Source organism: Leguminivora glycinivorella, chromosome 4, assembly GCF_023078275.1.
Source record: "Leguminivora glycinivorella isolate SPB_JAAS2020 chromosome 4, LegGlyc_1.1, whole genome shotgun sequence".
Taxonomy (NCBI): Eukaryota; Metazoa; Arthropoda; class Insecta; order Lepidoptera; family Tortricidae; genus Leguminivora; species Leguminivora glycinivorella.
The window spans coordinates 144,481-162,407 of NC_062974.1; the positions used below are offsets into that span (position 1 = coordinate 144,481).

The 17,927-nt window shown below is 39.8% G+C and overlaps 1 protein-coding gene across 1 annotated transcript; it reads left to right on the forward strand.

Moving 5' to 3' along the window:
- Nucleotides 1–289: 289 nt before the first annotated feature.
- On the forward strand, nt 290–9,052 carry LOC125225820 (monocarboxylate transporter 13-like). Its single transcript, XM_048129679.1, has 10 exons — nt 290–517; nt 1,447–1,573; nt 3,202–3,344; nt 4,077–4,179; nt 4,617–4,784; nt 5,075–5,156; nt 5,697–5,850; nt 6,366–6,513; nt 8,264–8,455; nt 8,748–9,052. Exons 1-10 carry the CDS (start codon nt 425–427, stop codon nt 8,894–8,896), a joined length of 1,359 nt encoding a protein of 452 aa, XP_047985636.1. The 5' UTR covers nt 290–424; the 3' UTR covers nt 8,897–9,052.
- The last annotated feature ends 8,875 nt before the right edge of the window (nt 9,053–17,927 follow it).

Consider the following 17,927-nt stretch of genomic DNA (forward strand, 5'->3'; position numbering starts at 1 on the left):
CTGTATTGCGCAATAGCCCAATAGGAGCGTCCATCTCCAAGTGTGTGTGAGTTCAAGATCTTGCGACAGGCGTATTCAATACAGATCGACTGACATGTCCGATCACCTTCCTTCCTATATCTGTGGTATATTTATTCGCAGATTTACCCGTTCATCTCTAAGTTAAATGTTTTATAATGCATTTATAATACGAGTACATAATATATGAATAAGTGATTTTAGCTCGTCATACTACCAGCATGAAATTGTTGATCTTTTGCAGTTGGTTAGTAATGCCCAAGACGTTAGGATATAGTTCAAGTTGATTAGATATAGATATATCTTACTTTTATGTATAAAATATAAGTAGTTTGGTTACTTTTAACGTTCGGTATATTTTGGAAAAAAATAATAATTATAATCGGAAGAACCTGTCAATTGTATCATGGCGGTTGAAGCAAGAATGAAGAGATATAAAAAAGTGCCTCCTGACGGTGGATACGGATATTGCATTTTAGTGGCGTGTACTGTAAATATGGTAAGTACGCCTTTGGCATAGATTTACGGACCATACGGTCATCTGTCTGGGCTGTCTCAAATCCATACTAATATTATAAATGGAGCGACGAATTGATGTGATTTTTTAAGTGGAGATAGTTGAAGGGATGGAGAGTGACATAGGTTACTTTTTGTCTCATTCTAACGCGTGCGAAGCCGCGGGCAAAAGCTAGTATCTCAATAAAAATTACATACATACATACATACAATCACGCCTGTATCCCATAAAGGGGTAGGCAGAACACATGAAACTACTAAAGCTTCAGTGCCACTCTTGGCAAATAAGGGGATGAAAGAAAACGAAACTGTGACATTGCAGTGACAGGTTGCCAGCCTCTCGCCTACGCCACAATTTAACCCAAAAAATTCATCGATATAATCAGGTCCCGTAGCCGAATGGCATTTCTACGACGCGAAACGAAAACGAAACACCGCGAAAGGTAGTCTGGCTCTGTCGCGCCAATACGCAAGAGCGATAGAGATAGATATCTACGAGCGTTTCGTGAGCGTTTTGCATTCGGCTACGCACAGAGGCGATACTTTGCGGAAATCCATCTTGAATCAAAATCTAGAAGAGTACCCATTGTACAATTTCAGATTTGCTTTTACTTTCCTAACACGCGAATAAAATACCGTGCTAGTCAATCAGTGATAACCCGTTATACTTACTTGCGTATTTAATACATGAAATTGATGCTGAGTCCAGTCTATAGTCTAGAGTACTCATGCCTGATGATGGGTCTCCTTTGACTCGAAACATGTTGCCGAACACGATTCACGTGAGTACAACATTTAGGCCAACTTGCACCAGCCCATTAACCCTGAGTTAATGGGCTGTCATCTGTCAAATTCCATTTTCGTTGGTGCAAGTGGCCCTTAGATATACGAACATAAACACATAATTTTCAGATTTCATCAACAATGTTCTACGTATGCTTCGGGATGATTTACCAGGACTTCTTTAATAAGCTGGGCATCGGGACCACCGGCATCAGCCTGCTGACTGGCATCAGAGCTGTGAGCTTCGCACTCGCAGGTTAGTACTCCAACTAATGTCTAGTACCTCTTCACCGAGACAAGGTAAAACTATTGCATTGGCACTAAGGCACAGTATAATAAAGATAGCTATCTAACTAGGGAACAAATCAAATTATTTTGTTGAATATTTTTTGATTTGTTCTTGTTTTAACCCCCGACGCAAAAACGACGGGGTGTTATAAGTTTGACGTGTCTGTCTGTGTGTGTGTCTGTCTGTCTGTTTGTTTGTCTGTCTGTCTGTTTGTCTGTCTGTCTGTCTGTGTGTATGTCTGTCTGTGGCATCGTAGCTCCCGAACGGATGAACCGATTTGGATTTAGTTTTTTTTGTCTAAAAGCTGAGTAAGTCGGGAGTGTTCTTAGCCATGTTTCATGAAAATCGGTCTACTATGTCGCGGTCGGAGGTTTTTTCAAAATTTTAATTCAAGTAGTCATACTACTATATATAAAATTATCCGCGTGGCGGGCGTGTGGTCTAGTGGTAAAGATGTTAGCCGCGTAACCTGAAGACTCGGGTTCGATTCCCGGCTCGGCCACCAGTGGGCCTTGCCGTTTTTTCTTTCGTGTATGATATCTATTTCAATTTATGAAGATAGCTATCATACAGTATGGCCACTCCCGCTCCCCGCTGAAAGTGCCCCCCACCCGCTCTCGGTTACCTCACAGTTACCGCCTGTCAAAAACGCGACCAGTTGACCTGTCACAGCACGGTACGCGTTCACCTACACGAGCTTAGACTATGTGTTTGGGAACGCGCCTCTTTCATATATTTGATCGCTAGTGTCCGGCGAGGTGTGACCAAGGGGATAAGGGGTGTCAGAGCTGTAAGCTTGGCATTCCCCGGTTAGTACCTATAGGTACCTGTCGGCCAAAGAAACGGTCGCCCAAGTCATCCTGGAATGCGAGAGAGTGAACACACAACGGGCTCAAATCCTCAAAACGACGAGGTCACTCCGAGAAGCCTGTGGAGACACCAGGAGGATCCTGCGCTTCTGGGCGGAGTTAGGCTGGCTAGACCCCTAGCTGGCAAATACAGCACGCACAATGGCCTCTATCTTTGAGGCTAAGTGCGGAAATCGGAGCCCATAACCATAACCTATAGGTACTTCAACTTCCTAGTCACTAGGACCTCTTGACTGACAAAGGGTGAAACTGGGCATTGCAACGGTACCACCTGGATCAGACTGCTGAAAGGCGTCAGAGCTATGACCTTGGCACTCGCCAGTTAGAACTACAACTAAGGTATTAGGACTTCTTCGCCGAGATGGGGTAAAACTATTTCATTAGGACCAAGGGGATCAGTCTGCTAAGGAGTGTCAGAGCTGTGGGCTTGGCACTTGGCGGTTAGTAGGTACTATAATCATAACATTAGGAACTCTAGAGGTTTATCAACCAAGGCATCGAAATTTTTAAAAAGCCGTTTAAGAAGTTTAATACTCTTACGGTAGATGTCGCTACGGGTCCCATTGACCTAAGTGGTAGAAAATTTCGCTGGCTTGATTGAAGTCTTGGTGGCTCAGTTGGCAGAGCGCTGGAGTATCGATCCAGAAGCCGTGAGTTTAAGTCTCACCCAAGGCAAGCATTTTCCACTTTTAAACTTATTCAGTCTAATAATAACATGTGTTTCAGGTTTCGTGTCAGGGCTGCTAATGAAAGTGTTGAGCCGCCGCCAGATGGCGCTGGTGGGCGCCACATTCTACAACTCAGGCATGTTCGGAACCGTGTTTGTTGAAACTGAGGCGCTCTTTATATTCTGTCAAGGATTTTTACAGGTTACAAGTTAAACCCCTTATTACCATAATTGTGTATCCGACATGATGCCAAAATTAAAGAAATAAGTACTCGTAAGTAGAATCCAAAGCACATCGTCTCCGTTGGCTAAGTCACCTTTAAAGGATCGGTGAAGATCGGACAGTCAAATAGACCTACTTGGGGAGACCGAATGGATGCAGTCCTGTTGGTCACCCAAAATATTGTTGGGTGGATAGAGTAGTAGGTCCTTGAACTCGGCGTCGGCGAAAGTTGGCGCTCAAGACCGAGCAAAACGGCGTGTTCTTGTTTAGGACGCCTAAACGCATTATGGGTATAAAGTCATTATCGCGCCAGCCAAGTAAGTAGGTATTCACAAGTGGCTCTGGGAGCTGTAGACCTTCGTGACATGCTTAGAATGAGTTAGAAAATTCAAAACTGAAAAATACTTAGTTCTTAAACTTATTATCACAGTCAAGTCACGATACCTAATCATAACTTAAGCTTAACTTAATTATGTTAATGGCACTTAAGCCCTTTAGGAAGAAAACTATTAAAATGCGGAAATACCGCATTTTAATAGTTTTCTTGTTACAACATTTCACGAGATCGGTTGAAAATTGCGTATTAAAGAGGAGAACATGTAAAAACAAATCGAGTTAAACGCTATCGCTGCGGTCATCAAACGTTTTTATGACCATCACAAAATGATGACAAAGGTAAATAATATTAAGGATATTTATTTCGTTTTTCAGATGGTCGGTATAGGTTTCATTTATGCGGTGACATGTACGTGTATCAATGATTATTTTGTCGACAAACGGCTTCTATCCACCGGCATCGTGCAAACCATGGCAGGTAAGAATCAACATTAGTTTGTTAAGGTCTGCCCAAACCTATATCGACGCGGAATCAACGAGCGGGTTTTGGACGGCCACAGCCGATTCCGCGTCTATAGATTTAAGCAGACCCTTATAGGCTCGGCCCGTAGTCAGGAGCACTGCATATGAAAAAAAAAGAAATATTTATATTTCAAGTAGGCATATTACAATGCGCATATGAACGTCAAATAAAGCTACGCCGGCTCTAACCCTACGCCTCAGCCTCGAGAAGATTTCAGTCCTCCCCTCAGAGTTGGAGGGGGGTATCCACTAAGGGGAGCGGCAAGATAATAGGGACCGGAAGATGGCTCTAGAAATAAGATTGCGTCAGATATCTTAACGATCTTCTTTTTGTGCGATATTAGTACCGGTGACTGTGTGTGTACAGTACACATTTAATTTGGTTGTTTTCAGCCACTTCAGCAATGGCGGCACCTATGATTGTGTCATGGACCATGTCTGATTACGGATATCACTGCACTTTGATCGTGATATCGAGCGTGGGCATGCAGAGCTTCGTGGCAGCAATGCTGCTGCAGCCGGTGGAGTGGCACATGAAGAAGGTTGAGATCACTGAGTCGGGTACGTTACTAAGTACCTAGCTTAAAACTTGTAGGCCTAGTCTATGTTGTCAAGCAGGACACTTGATTAGGGTTTCCCCAAACCTATAGACGCCGAATCGGCTTTCGCTGATCGAAAATCACTCGTTACTATGAACATGCGTACGGATGCGTTCAGCGACGAAGAGGTATCTCGCGGCTACATAATCTGGCGTCATTCATATATTTACTAGCCATGCTAGAATGATGATAGTCCTTACGCGTTTGCAAAAACAATTATGGTAAAGAAATTATTGTTATTTTTTTTTTCAGAGCATATTACATTGATGGAGAAAGAGAAAGAAACACCGGATCAGCCTGATTTAACTGTCACCAGTAAGGGCAGTACGAGCAGGTACGTTCATTGAAGAAAAAAAAGAGTGTTTTTGACTAGCACGTTAACTGTTCGCGGATTAGCAAAATAATTTCATGGGGTTCTTCAAGAAGCAGGTATTTAGGGTTCTCAAAGGTCGGCAACGCATAAGTGGCTCCCATGATGTTGCTTATGTCCATGGGCGGCGATGACTGCTTACCATCAGGCGGCTCGTCTGCTCGTTTGCTGCCTATTTCATAAAAAAAAAAAAAATAATTTTCTTGAATTTGATTATCATTGGTTTTCGAAAAGTAACGCTGGCTCGGTCACTTGGAAAGGATCGTGGTGTGATAAGAGCATGATATGTGGGACACCCGGGTGGAAAACTTCTGTTGCTGGTGCTAGTTCGAGGGAGTCCTACAAGATTTGTCCGCACTCGGTGTACCCAACTGGCGTGAAGTGGCGCAGGATAGGGCGGAGTAGCGATCTCTTGTGTAGGAGGCCATACTTTTTGGGTGGCTGAGCCAGTGAAGTAAGTAAGTAATACTTGATTTTATCAAATAATAACTTATTTTTTTACAGCATGTTCGTGAAGATAAAGACCGTACTTGATTGGGAGATGCTGAAGAAGTACGGACGTACCAGCTGTTGCCTCCACAGTCCGACTGCCTTGTTTGCAGACATCCTGTTCATGTTCAACTTCGCGCAGGCTTTGTATGCTATAGGCTGGAATGAAGTGAGCACCACACTATTCATATTATTTGGTAAAACGGGACTCAATCTCGTATAAGAGTCTTCTCCGAGACCATGAAGACAACGACATAATGTATCCATGATCGAACTCGCTTTATAGTTATGCTTTAGACTGGAATGACGTGAGCATGAGCACCGCACTAATTTTATACACAATTGGTGTAATCTTTCGGACGGCTCTCTGAAGAATCTTCTACTTTTCACAATCGTAGGAGACTATTTCAAGCTTCTTCTAGCCAAGAAACTAATGAAGCATACAATCAAATTTATCGAGCGCTTTAACGGCGACAGACGGCTTTATGCAATGCAGAAACTTAAATGCATATAGGAGTCTACGAGACCACGGGTACAACTGGTACAAGGCTATACGTCGGAGATTAATTTCAATTCGCTGTATTTATTTTATTTGAATCGGTATCTAATGATCATGAGTTTAAGTTACAACGAGAACAGTGAATTCTTCCACTTTTCTTTTATTTTCCATATTTAATATTCCAGGACCAGGTGAAATGGTGTTTTTCTGTGATCGCCTTCGGGGATCTGGCGTTCAGAGTGATCCTCATGGTTTTCAGCAGGTGGCTGAGGCGGCTGAGCAACCGCTCCATTTATTTGCTTGGGTTGTTCCTTGCTACGGCCACGAGAATTGGTAAGGTTATACTTTATATTTATACAGGTTGTAATCGATGAGAGGCCACGTTGCGGCCGGCCGAAGAAGACTCACCACCTCCCGCGACCACGGCCAGTGCAACCTGGCCAAAACGTTGGAAAAAAGGGTAAAATAATGTAAATTAATGGCGTTCGACCCACAGAGAACCTCCTATAGAGTGCCAATATTGTAAATTTTGTGCGTGCTACAAATCACCAGTGCTTGGGGCGCGAAGAGCGGGAGGGGAATGTGTTTAGCGCGCTGCGATTGGTCGTTTCAAGGACGGCAGGCAGTCGCGCCAGATGAAAAGGGACAGAAGTATGACTGTCCCTCTACTGTCGCGTAAGTGGCCAGTGTAAGTTGACCTATGCCAGCTCTGAATAAATTATAAATATGACTTATTTGTGGAATGTAATACCGTCCGTTTTTAAATTTGAACTTCTTGTTATCTTTCCACACCATTTCACACTACAGGTGGACATCTTTAAGGCATCAAAATACCCTTTTTCAATTTTTTATTGCGAAAAACACGAGCTGCTTTCGGGTCGGTTACTTGGTCGTTACTGATCGGGCACGGCGAGCGCCCGCGCTTATATCATGGCAAATACAAGTAAGGCTGGTGACCGCGAGTCGTCTTGTAATGGATGTCTATAGGGGTTGGTCTGTGCGTTCGACCCGTATATGACTTTAAATATGTGTACAAAGCGCGAGAACTTAAAGTGTTACAACAACTCCTTAAGTTTTATTATTTAGCTAATTACTTCGGCTGTTTTTATAATATAAAAACAGTAGAATTAATTAGCTAAATAATGAAATAAAACCGGCCAAGAGCGTGTCGGGCCACGCTCAGTGTAGGGTTCCGTAGTTTTCCGTATTTTTCTCAAAAACTACTGAACCTATCAAGTTCAAAACAATTTTCGTAGAAAGTCTTTATAAAGTTCTACATTTGTGATTTTTTCCATATTTTTTAAACATATGGTTCAAAAGTTAGAGGGGGGGGACGCACTTTTTTTTCCTTTAGGAGCGATTATTTCCGAAAATATTAATATTATCAAAAAACGATCTTAGAAAACCCTTATTCATATTTCAATACCTATCCAACAATATATCACACGTGGGGGTTAGAATGAAAAAAAATATCAGCCCCCACTTTATACGTAGGGGGGGTACCCTAATAAAACATTTTTTTCCATTTTTTATTTTTGCACTTTGTTGGCGTGATTGATATACATATTGGTACCAAATTTCAGCTTTCTAATGCTAACGGTTACTGAGATTATCTGCGGACGGACGGACGGACGGACGGACGGACGGACGGACGGACGGACGGACGGACGGACGGACGGACGGACAGACAGACATGGCGAAACTATAAGGGTTCCTAGTTGACTACGGAACCCTAAAAACAGCCGAAGTAATTAGCTAAATAATGAAACTTAAGGAGTTGTTGTAACACTTTGACTCAAACTGTGACATTACACATATTATGTGTAATGTCACAGTTTATGTGATACAGCCTGGGGACAGACGGACGGACGGTAGGCTCGTTTTACTCTTTAGTTATGGAACACTTATTACATTTTCGTAACATTTACGGTATTTAGTATTTTATTTTAAAACTCTTCACTCTCACGACTTTACTTTTTAATTCACTCTAGCCTGGAAATGAGTTCATCAGCCTTGTTTACAATACATCAGTTTACATCCCAATCGTACTGCATGATGTAGTAAATAATAACCTACGTTTCAGGTCTGCTCTTAATTTCTGACTACATCGGGACTCTGGTATGCCTCGCCGTATTAGGCGTATCTCGCTGCATACTGGTGATAATGTACCCCCTTGTGGTGTCCGACCAGGTCACACCAGACCAGTTTCCTTTGGCCTTCGGTCTGAGCATCGCCATATACGGAGTTGTCAGTATCTGCTGCGGACCTATTGTAGGTAATTATAAACTGAAGAAGATTATTATTATTATGTCCCCATCAAACAGCATTTTGTACTAAGAAATAAAAATTAGTTTTTATATTTTATAAGTGTACAGTCAGCTGCAGAAAAAAGTGCATCCCCTCCGCATTGCGTTTCTCCGCAGTACGTAATAATTCTGATTCTAGATCCAAGCGAAATTAAAGTCATATAACATTATTTCCAGTTTCTTCATGGTGACGGTCACACCTTGTATATGTATTTATGATAAAATATATATGTATTATATATATGTATTTTTATCCCTCAGGCGCCATTCGCGACGCGACCAACAACTACACGATCCTGTTCTCGATCGTGATCGCGTTCCTGTCTGTTACCACCGCGGCCTGGGCCGCCGAGATGTTCCGCGACTGCACACGGCAGAGACGAGAGAAACGACCACATAAAAATCAATAAATGTTATATTACCATATGTTTCATTATAAACTACTGAGGTTTTAATCAGATGCAACTACGTTTATACTGGCTATTATATTACTATTGTAAGTACGTGCTACTATATTGATGTGATTTTGTTTACTCCACTTATTGATTGACGGTTGAACTGGTTTTGTTGTGTAATATATAATTATGTTTTTTACTTACGTGTTTTATTTGTGCAACCTAAACGCTAGATTCCTTGCGCCACCCTGTCCGTAACCCTAATGGCCGCTGTACACATATGGCCAACGGTTCCACCAGCCCTTTGTGAAACCCCTTGGCCAAGATAAGAGCCGCTGTTTACACATTGGCGAACCAATCACTTGGCATTGGCTCTTCATGAAAGATGGACGTGGAATGGAAAAGTCTAGGAAATTCTAGGTCATAGACGTTGTCAGAAAAATTTGATTAAAAAATAATAACCCCGTAGTAAAATTAAATTATTTGAAATATTAACAATTTTTTGAATATTCTGATAAGGACATTTATCTTTTTTAGGAAATACATTAAACATTTGCAAGGTTATTTTATTTCCTAAAATCTACACTATTATTGACATAGATAAACTTATTATTTTCGTAAATATTTCACTACCGTCCTCTCTGACGGCTGACGACCAACTGAATGAAGCGCCAACGTGTAAACGCAGTTGGCCATTGGCGCCAAGATCCTTTGATGTGTGGACAAAAAACCGACACCAATCGGTTGGCCGGCAAGCGCAAGCGCCAACTGCCAACTTACGGCCAAGTAGCCCTCTACACGCTTGGCCAAGGGGGCTGGTGGAACCGTTGGCCATGTGTGTACAGGGGCCATAACATAAACACAAGCGCCATTCGCGACGCGACCAACAACTACACGATCATTTTCTCGATCGTGATCGCGTTCCTGTCTGTGACCACCGTGGCCTGGGCCGCTGAGTACCTACCGTGTCTGGAGGCGACAGAGACGAGGGAAATGACCTCATAGTCGATAAATATTAATATTCCGTCACGGTGACATTCCATCGTGTCTGTACCATATTTCTAAGGATCCTCTATGGCAAAGCGTCTTTTTTTTCCATACAGTTGGTCCGACGCTACGCTCGCGAGACGCTAGAATGTGAAGGAGCCCTAAAGTCTGTGTTCCATTGCGATTGTACCTTCACGGATTTTTTTTTTATATATTATAAATGGGCTTACTCTTGGCCACAGACTAGCCAAGGACAAAGACGTGGCCTACGATGGAGTGAGCTCGCCCAGAAGATGCCTGTTCACCCTAGATTTGAAGGTTGCCGGTTTATAATTTGTTGAATTATTCAGCTTAATTAAATGCAACTTTGAGCCTTGTCGTCATTAGTGATCCATGTTCAAACAAAAACATAAAAAAATACAGTCAAATCATATTCACCTTAGAATTTTATAATTTATAACAGCCAAGATGTACATAAGGGAATGCAGTTGAATATATGCTAGTGAGCTCATAATTTTTATGTCTTACGTTGCGTTATTTCCTACAATAAATAATTATATCACCAATAGTATGCAATGAATGCAGACTATGCATTTTTCGCATTAATCGGTGCACGGTGTATGCGACAGACGATTACCAAGTACTGCCAACCGGCAATAAAAGTAGTGGTTAGCATTGACGCACTAAAGATATTTTCACCACACCAACTAATAAAGGCATTTTTTGCTATTCGAAAACGGATAGCAAAATTGCATTTTATCCATAAGTCAAGAGTGCAAAGTAATTTCATACAAATTTTAACTTGATGTAATAAGCGGGCAGGTAGATTTTACCCATAAATGATGTTTTTGAATCATAAATATTGAATAAATTAATGGATTTGATTTAGTTTCATGTTTTAGGCACTGGTCCCATCGCGAACTAGTAAGCTATAAAAACGAACAAAAGATAAGCACTCTCGTGCGAATAAAAGAGACACGGCGATTTTGATAGCTCACCGCTGGGCGAGTAACTATAAACATCGCCGTGTCTCTTTTATTTGCACAGGAGCGACTATCTTTTGTTCATTTTTATAGCTGATAGTTCATAGCTTACTAGCTCGCGGTGGGACCAGTGCCTTATAGTCAGCATTTTGTTCATATTGGCGTGGTGAAAAATTTTGTGTTTCACTCGGCGGCAAAGTTTGTTTAACCTTCGTGCCTTGAAACCCTCGCAACGCTCAAGAATATTGGAATCTTTCGCTTGCTCGGGTATCAATATTGGCTCGTGCGGTTAAACAACAACCTTGTAAAACAAATAACTATTTCACTTCAGCAGTTGGAAGGAGCGTATTTTTGATGCTTAGAGCGTGCGCAGACAGAGAGCGGTCTGCGTTCTGTCAGAGTTCCGCGTTCTGGTGACCGTTGACCGCTCAAGAGCTCCAAAGCCCACAGGCGGCGTTCAAATTCTCGCGTTCTAGTTTCGTTTGTGTCTTTGTACATGCAACATGTCACTGAAAAGTTCGTTTTCCTATGAAGAATTATTGCTCAAAAATTCCACCTTTTAAATTCTCCTCACAGAGGAACAGCGATTCGATATTTTTATTCGCATGTCGATGAATAGTTTCATTAATTGAGAAAAATAAAGGCTGGCTGTATTTTAAGAACAGCATGCATTTAAGTTCAGAACAGGACATTTATTTAGTTATGTTTGTTAAGCATATTGAGTTTTCAAGTCAAATTTTGTCAAGATTTGATTTCTTATAATCGGATTCATGAGGAATTGAGGAAACTCCTCAAACCTTAACGTTATACGTATATTCATTTGTGTTGCCATCAAATAATTAAAGCATTAAAAGCAGTTTAAAAAAATACCTACACATTTCTACATAATCCAACATTCGCAAGTAGCTTTCACCAGAAACCCAAAGGCGGCGGTTTTTTTTTCTTAAAAATTATTCCTAACCAATTCATTATTTTTTCTGTGTTTGAAACCTCGGACATCACGCGTTCCGGCGTTCTCTGTCTCGGCGGGAAAAGAACGCTAGAACGCGGCGTTCCGCTTTGTCCGCCGCGGGCAGGCTGCCCGCTGTGTGCGTTGCTGCTATTGATTCGGTACATTCTAAAGAACGCAGAACTCTGAACGCGGAACGCAGAACTCCAGACCGCTCTCTATCTGCGCACGCTCTAAAACCAGTGAGCAAAATAACTATTTGCTCACTGAGTGGGACAAAATGACATTCAAATGATTTTCGTATGTCAAATGTCATTTAAACGTACGGGGACTTTATTTATTAACAAGGAACAAACATAAACTTGCTGTGACCGCCCACCGTCTCCGTAAGGTTGGTACGTCTTTCGTCGGGAACTGTACACGTTTTTATAACAAAGTACCAACCGATATAGTGGATTTGCCATTTGACAAATTTAAGGCACGCATTAAGCGTTTGTTGTTATGTAAGGCGTACTACACTGTGAAGGATTTTATAGATGATAGGGATGCCTTTAAGGTGGTTGCTTGTCAATAGATGAATGAAGTCGTATATATTTTTTCATTTTCTCTGCATTGTGTAATTAAGCATACTAGTGTTCAATTGACGTATGAGAACATATTCTCGTCTGATTATATTGTTTTTATTTAAGTTTAGTTGTGGACACTTGGAGACCTTATACATCTCCAAGATTATGTGTTTAATGTTTAATGTTTATCTTACTTTAATTTTATTGTATAAATCTATATTTCCTTCCTTTGTAACATACGAGCACAGAATATAGTGTCTTACAGCTATGTTTTATTATTTGAATATTTAATTTAGCCTGGCAGCTTGAACATGTCATGCACACTTAAAAGTCTTTGCTGCGGTGGCGTCGTTGATCGGGTCGCCACCTTCCCGAATAAAGGTTGAGGGAGGCGATGGCTGAGATACGCGTCATACTCGTGAACGGGTGCCGTCTGTGAAGACCGGTCTGTTTAAGCTTACTGGGGCTGTTATAACTTAGTAACTTTAATTCTAATTTTTATTAAATTAGGACACTTTGTTCGGTTGTCGTTTGTTTCCTTTCTTTTAGTGAATATTTTAAATATATGATTTTGACTCATGGAGACCATATACATCTCTAAGGAGAATTAGATTAAGTAGATATACATTTTATTTTTAGTTGTGACATTTAGAGTCATTTGCACCTCTAAAGTAATTTTAGACTTTTTTTTTTTGTATTTGTACTTTTTATATTAAAATTTAGTGTAGTTCTTGGTTGTAATTCGACATTTAGAGACCTTCTACATCTCTAATTAATTGTATAGAGTTAACTTTAGTTAGAACTTAGAATTAGTATATAATAGTATCAATTGTAATTTCAACTCAATTTTAAATATTTTTTTAAATACCTATGTACATGTGACGTGTAAAAGTGCCCCTGTGGCCTATTTGCTGAATAAATTATTTTGATTTTGATTTGATTTGATTTGACAAGATCGACAGACTCAAATTATTTTTATATAAAAGAAAGAGACAAAACGTTTAAAGAATCATTAAACTGTTATGACGGTTTATAATTCACTCCCGAACCGATCTAATTAATCAGACAGAATTCCAAAACACATATGAATTACGATTATGAATTTGTATGTAATAAATATATTTTTCAAATACCTATGCAAACTTGGTAAAATTGGTAAAAACACTTTATTTTAAGTAAGTATTTTCTTTTTAAAACTAAATTAATACACGAAAATACAGAAATAATTCCGAAACTTAATTACAAGTGGCGGCACGTAACTTTAGCGCTAAGTGAAACGTGGAGGGGATAACTTTACTGCGCATGGGGACGCATACCCTTCGCCCCTGTGATCCCCTGAGATACGTGTTTTTGACTTCTGCGCAATAACGGTCAGCGCTAAAGTTACGTGCCACTACTTGTACTTACTTGTTGTTACTAGTTTCTTTGGAAAAGTTGTTACATATTATACACTGAATCACTTACAAAATTATTATTTCATGTTTCTGGTAAATCCTGTATAATAAATCAGTATAAATGCTTCTTCTCTGCCAGCCTCATTGCTTTGGAAGGCACGCTAAGACGGTTGGTCACATACAAATTTTTAGTTTGGTTTGTTACTCAATCACGAGAAAGTGGCTGGGTGGATTTAGATAAAATTTTATATACAGATTATAAACTGGATCAATACATGAACTATACTTTATTTCTATTTGGACCTTGAATTGGAAGCAAATAAATTGCAGCGTACCTATTGTGAAAAGACAGAAAACTTAGGTGCTTGTTTCATGGAGTCAGACGGGGTGAGCTGTAACTCTGAAATTTATTACTCTACCACAATTATAATAGTATCATATTGTAGCTCAATGAATAAGGCATTTAACCTCTTTAGCCTATTTTTGAATAACTCTTGTACTTTTTCTATAAATGACACAAAAAAGAAAAAATGTGCCTCTTTTTACAATTTCATAATAAGTTGATGGCTGTTTTCTTTTTAAATATTAATCTTATCACTATGTATTTGGTATCGTTTTATAGGTAATTTATCGACGATGATTTGGTTCTTAAAGAGTAAACTCGTCAGTCCTACCGTTTTGGAATAAAATCCAGAAAACTAGAATGAGGGAGATAAAATGGGGGTAAGGGGGGGAAAATTGACTCTTCAGCGTGCTTCCATATCGACATTGAAGCACATATATGAAAGCTACATTCATGCCAAGTTTCATGCTTTCTTCCGGATGGGACCGTATTTTTCATTATGGACCCCAACTAGTACCTGAAAGGCATAATTATAACATATAACACTGAAATTTTCATTTTAGTAATTTTACAGGAAAGCCCATTTTGCGTCAAAATCGATCTTGCAAGATATTTCGAACTACAGTTAACGATACAAACGAGGTTTTAGTGCCAGTTTTCTGATAGTGGTCAACGTTAAAGTTATTTTTTTATCCATTGAGCATCGAAATAATATAAAAGTAATAATTTACAAGAATTGCATAACGTCTTGTTCACATAACTGTAATAAAATAAATATTGAATTACCTTTATCAGACTCGAGTAGGGACAAAAGATATCCAAGCTAGCCCAAAAAGACAGATTTTATGATTTATTCCTAGGTACCTACATGTACCTACACCTTAATTTTTTGTAAAAAAATAAATCATTCTTTTATATACATCATTTTGGTAATAGACAGATAGAGTTTAGTAAAATATGCACACGTCTTTGTGAAAAGTGTATAAAGTAACTACGACGTTATGCTTGTGAATGAATGTAATACCAAATACTACGATTTGCTTCTGAACTTAAGACTTTATGCCTAAAATATTCAGTGCTATGAGAAAAGAAGTAAAATTTTGAGTTTATGCCGCTTTAATACCGATTAATTTAGATTATTACGGAAATTTAAGTTCGATCTAATAAATTGAGCATAAATAACGCCAATAAAATAATAATATTAATAATGTACCTAATGTTATTTATTTATGTTTAATTGTCCTTCAGTATTCGAGCATAACACTCAACTCCCGGCTAGTAATTTTAAATTATCACAAAACAAAACTTTCTACAACAAATATTTACTTTAAAATGATTATATATTTCACTTATTAGCTAAAACAATTGAGAGCAAAACCAGAAAGTGACAATGGTATAATATTAGCAGGTTAAAACTACACTATCTCGCTCTAACTAGCCCTGGGTGCAACCCTTTGGTCATAAAATAGGCACTACCTGAATCCGAGGAGTGTCTAACTTAATGAATTTACATATATTTTATAGACGCGGTGGTAGTTTTGTAAAATAACCAGGCTGATATTACACGTTTTCGTCCAAAAATATATCTTTTTTCAATTCCGGAATTTTCGAGATTATGTGTTTCAATTCCGGAACTGTAATATCGGAAAAATTGTCCGAAATTCCGGAATTTCGAGATTCCGGAATTCCGGAATGCAAGCCCTAGTACAATTGTACATGTTTATTATTCCAGGACCAAGTGAAATGGTGTTTTTCTGTAGTTGCCTTCGGGGATCTGGCGTTCAGAGTTGTCCTCGCGGTTTTTAGCAAGTGGCTGAAGCGGCTGAGCAACCGCTCCATATATTTGTTTGGATTGTTCCTTGCTACGGTTACAAGAATTGGTAAGTTTATTAATTATATAAGCTTAGCAATGGTGAGCTCACAATGCTCACATGTCCAATCGTCCACAATGTCCGCGAACATTTACGAACAAGATCGGCTACGTCAGTTACTTGCGAGCACACCAGAAACTACAGCGGACTTGAGAGAGGTCGCCGTGACCGTATCAGCTGTGGAGTTATTAAGACTAAGTTGCTTTTGGCAGCTCTAGTTAACCAGCAGTCACCTTTATTTTACTTGATAATAGAGCCCATTGAAAATTTTATAGTAATGGAGTGGTTAGAAGAAGTTTTAATTTTTTTTATGAGTTTAAAAAATATTGGATGCTGAAAATGCACTCGAAGAGTTGTAGCCGCATTCCTCAACCGGGATACCTAGCTAACGTCACATTCGCTTATGCTACGTAAGTATATCGTAGATGTTTGTTTTCTCGGTTGCCCTGAAAACCAGCGCCGTGGCCAACCAATTAGCCATTGGGGTAATTCCATGGCAGAGAGCGAAAAAAAGTAATTTTTTGAGGTCAGAATTTTTAAAATCTGGTTATGGGGTAATGTTCTTTGGCTCTAGACTTGATTTTTTTTTAATAAACTGAGTTTAACTAAGTATGGCAATTGTTAATTGGTGTGCTTTGCGTTCTAAATGTAACGCAAGTTATCATGGAATTACCCATTGGCACATGCTGAGTGGCATCCTTTTTGGTGACTTTAGTTTAAGATGTATATAGATTAAGGCTATTGTTTTTTACTTGTATATTTTCACCAAATAAACGTTTTCTATTCTATTCTAGATAACTCGCCCTATCGCTCTTCTGTAATGGCGCTACAGAGCCAGTTTACATTACAAAACCTTTTACTCTCAAAGCTTCCGTTTTTAATTCACTCTAACCTGGAAATGAACAACTTGCCAGCCTTGTTTACGATACGTAACTTCCATCCACCCCTTCATTGCACAATCTACTAATAATAACCTATTTCAGCTCAGCTCTTCATTTCTGACTACATCGGGACTCTGGTATGCTTTGCCATATTGGGCATATCTCGCTGCACAATAGTAATAATGTACGCCCTTGTGGTGGCCGACCACGTCACACCAGAACAGTTTCCTTCGGCCTTTGGTTTTAGCATCACCATATATGGAGCTGTCAGTATTTGCTGTGGACCAATTATAGGTAATTTTTGCCGCCTTTTTAGGGTTCCGTAGTCAACTAGGAACCCTTATAGTTTCGCCATGTCTGTCTGTCTGTCCGTCCGTCCGTCCGTCCGTCCGTCCGTCCGTCCGTCCGTCCGTCCGTCCGTCCGTCCGTCCGTCCGTCCGTCCGCGGATAATCTCAGTAACCGTTAGCACTAGAAAGCTGATATTTGGTACCAATATGTATATCAGTCACGCCGACAAAGTGCAAAAATAAAAAATGGAAAAAAATGTTTTATTAGGGTACCCCCCCTACATGTAAAGTGGGGGCTGAATTTTTTTTCATTCCAACCCTAACGTGTGATATATTGTTGGATAGGTATTTAAAAATGAATAAGGGTTTGATAAGATCGTTTTTTGATAATATTTATATTTTCGGAAATAATCGCTCCTAAAGAAAAAAAAAGTGCGTCCCCCCCTCTAACTTTTGAACCATATGTTTAAAAAATATGAAAAAAATCACAAAAGTAGAACTTTATAAAGACTTTCTAGGAAAATTATTTTGAACTTGATAAGTTCAGTAGTTTTTGAGAAAAATATGGAAAACTACGGAACCCTACACTGAGCGTGGCCCGACACGCTCTTGGCCGGTTTTACTGCTATGATTTGGTTTCATGACTGTCTATATCGTGTATCTTTATCCCTCAGGCGCCATTCGCGACGCGACCAACAACTACACGATCATGTTCTCGATCGTGATCTGATCGCTCTCCTGTCCGTGACCACCGTGGCCTGGGCCGCCGAGATGTTCCGTGACT

Excerpts from the sequence above, each read along its gene's own strand:
- LOC125225820 (XM_048129679.1), top strand. The coding sequence starts at position 425 with ATGGCGGTTGAAGCAAGAATGAAGAGATATAAAAAAGTGCCTCCTGAC. Across the intron at positions 3,345-4,076 it reads TCTGTCAAGGATTTTTACAG|ATGGTCGGTATAGGTTTCAT; the intron begins GTTACAAGTTAA and ends TTCGTTTTTCAG. Across the intron at positions 6,514-8,263 it reads TGCTACGGCCACGAGAATTG|GTCTGCTCTTAATTTCTGAC; the intron begins GTAAGGTTATAC and ends CCTACGTTTCAG.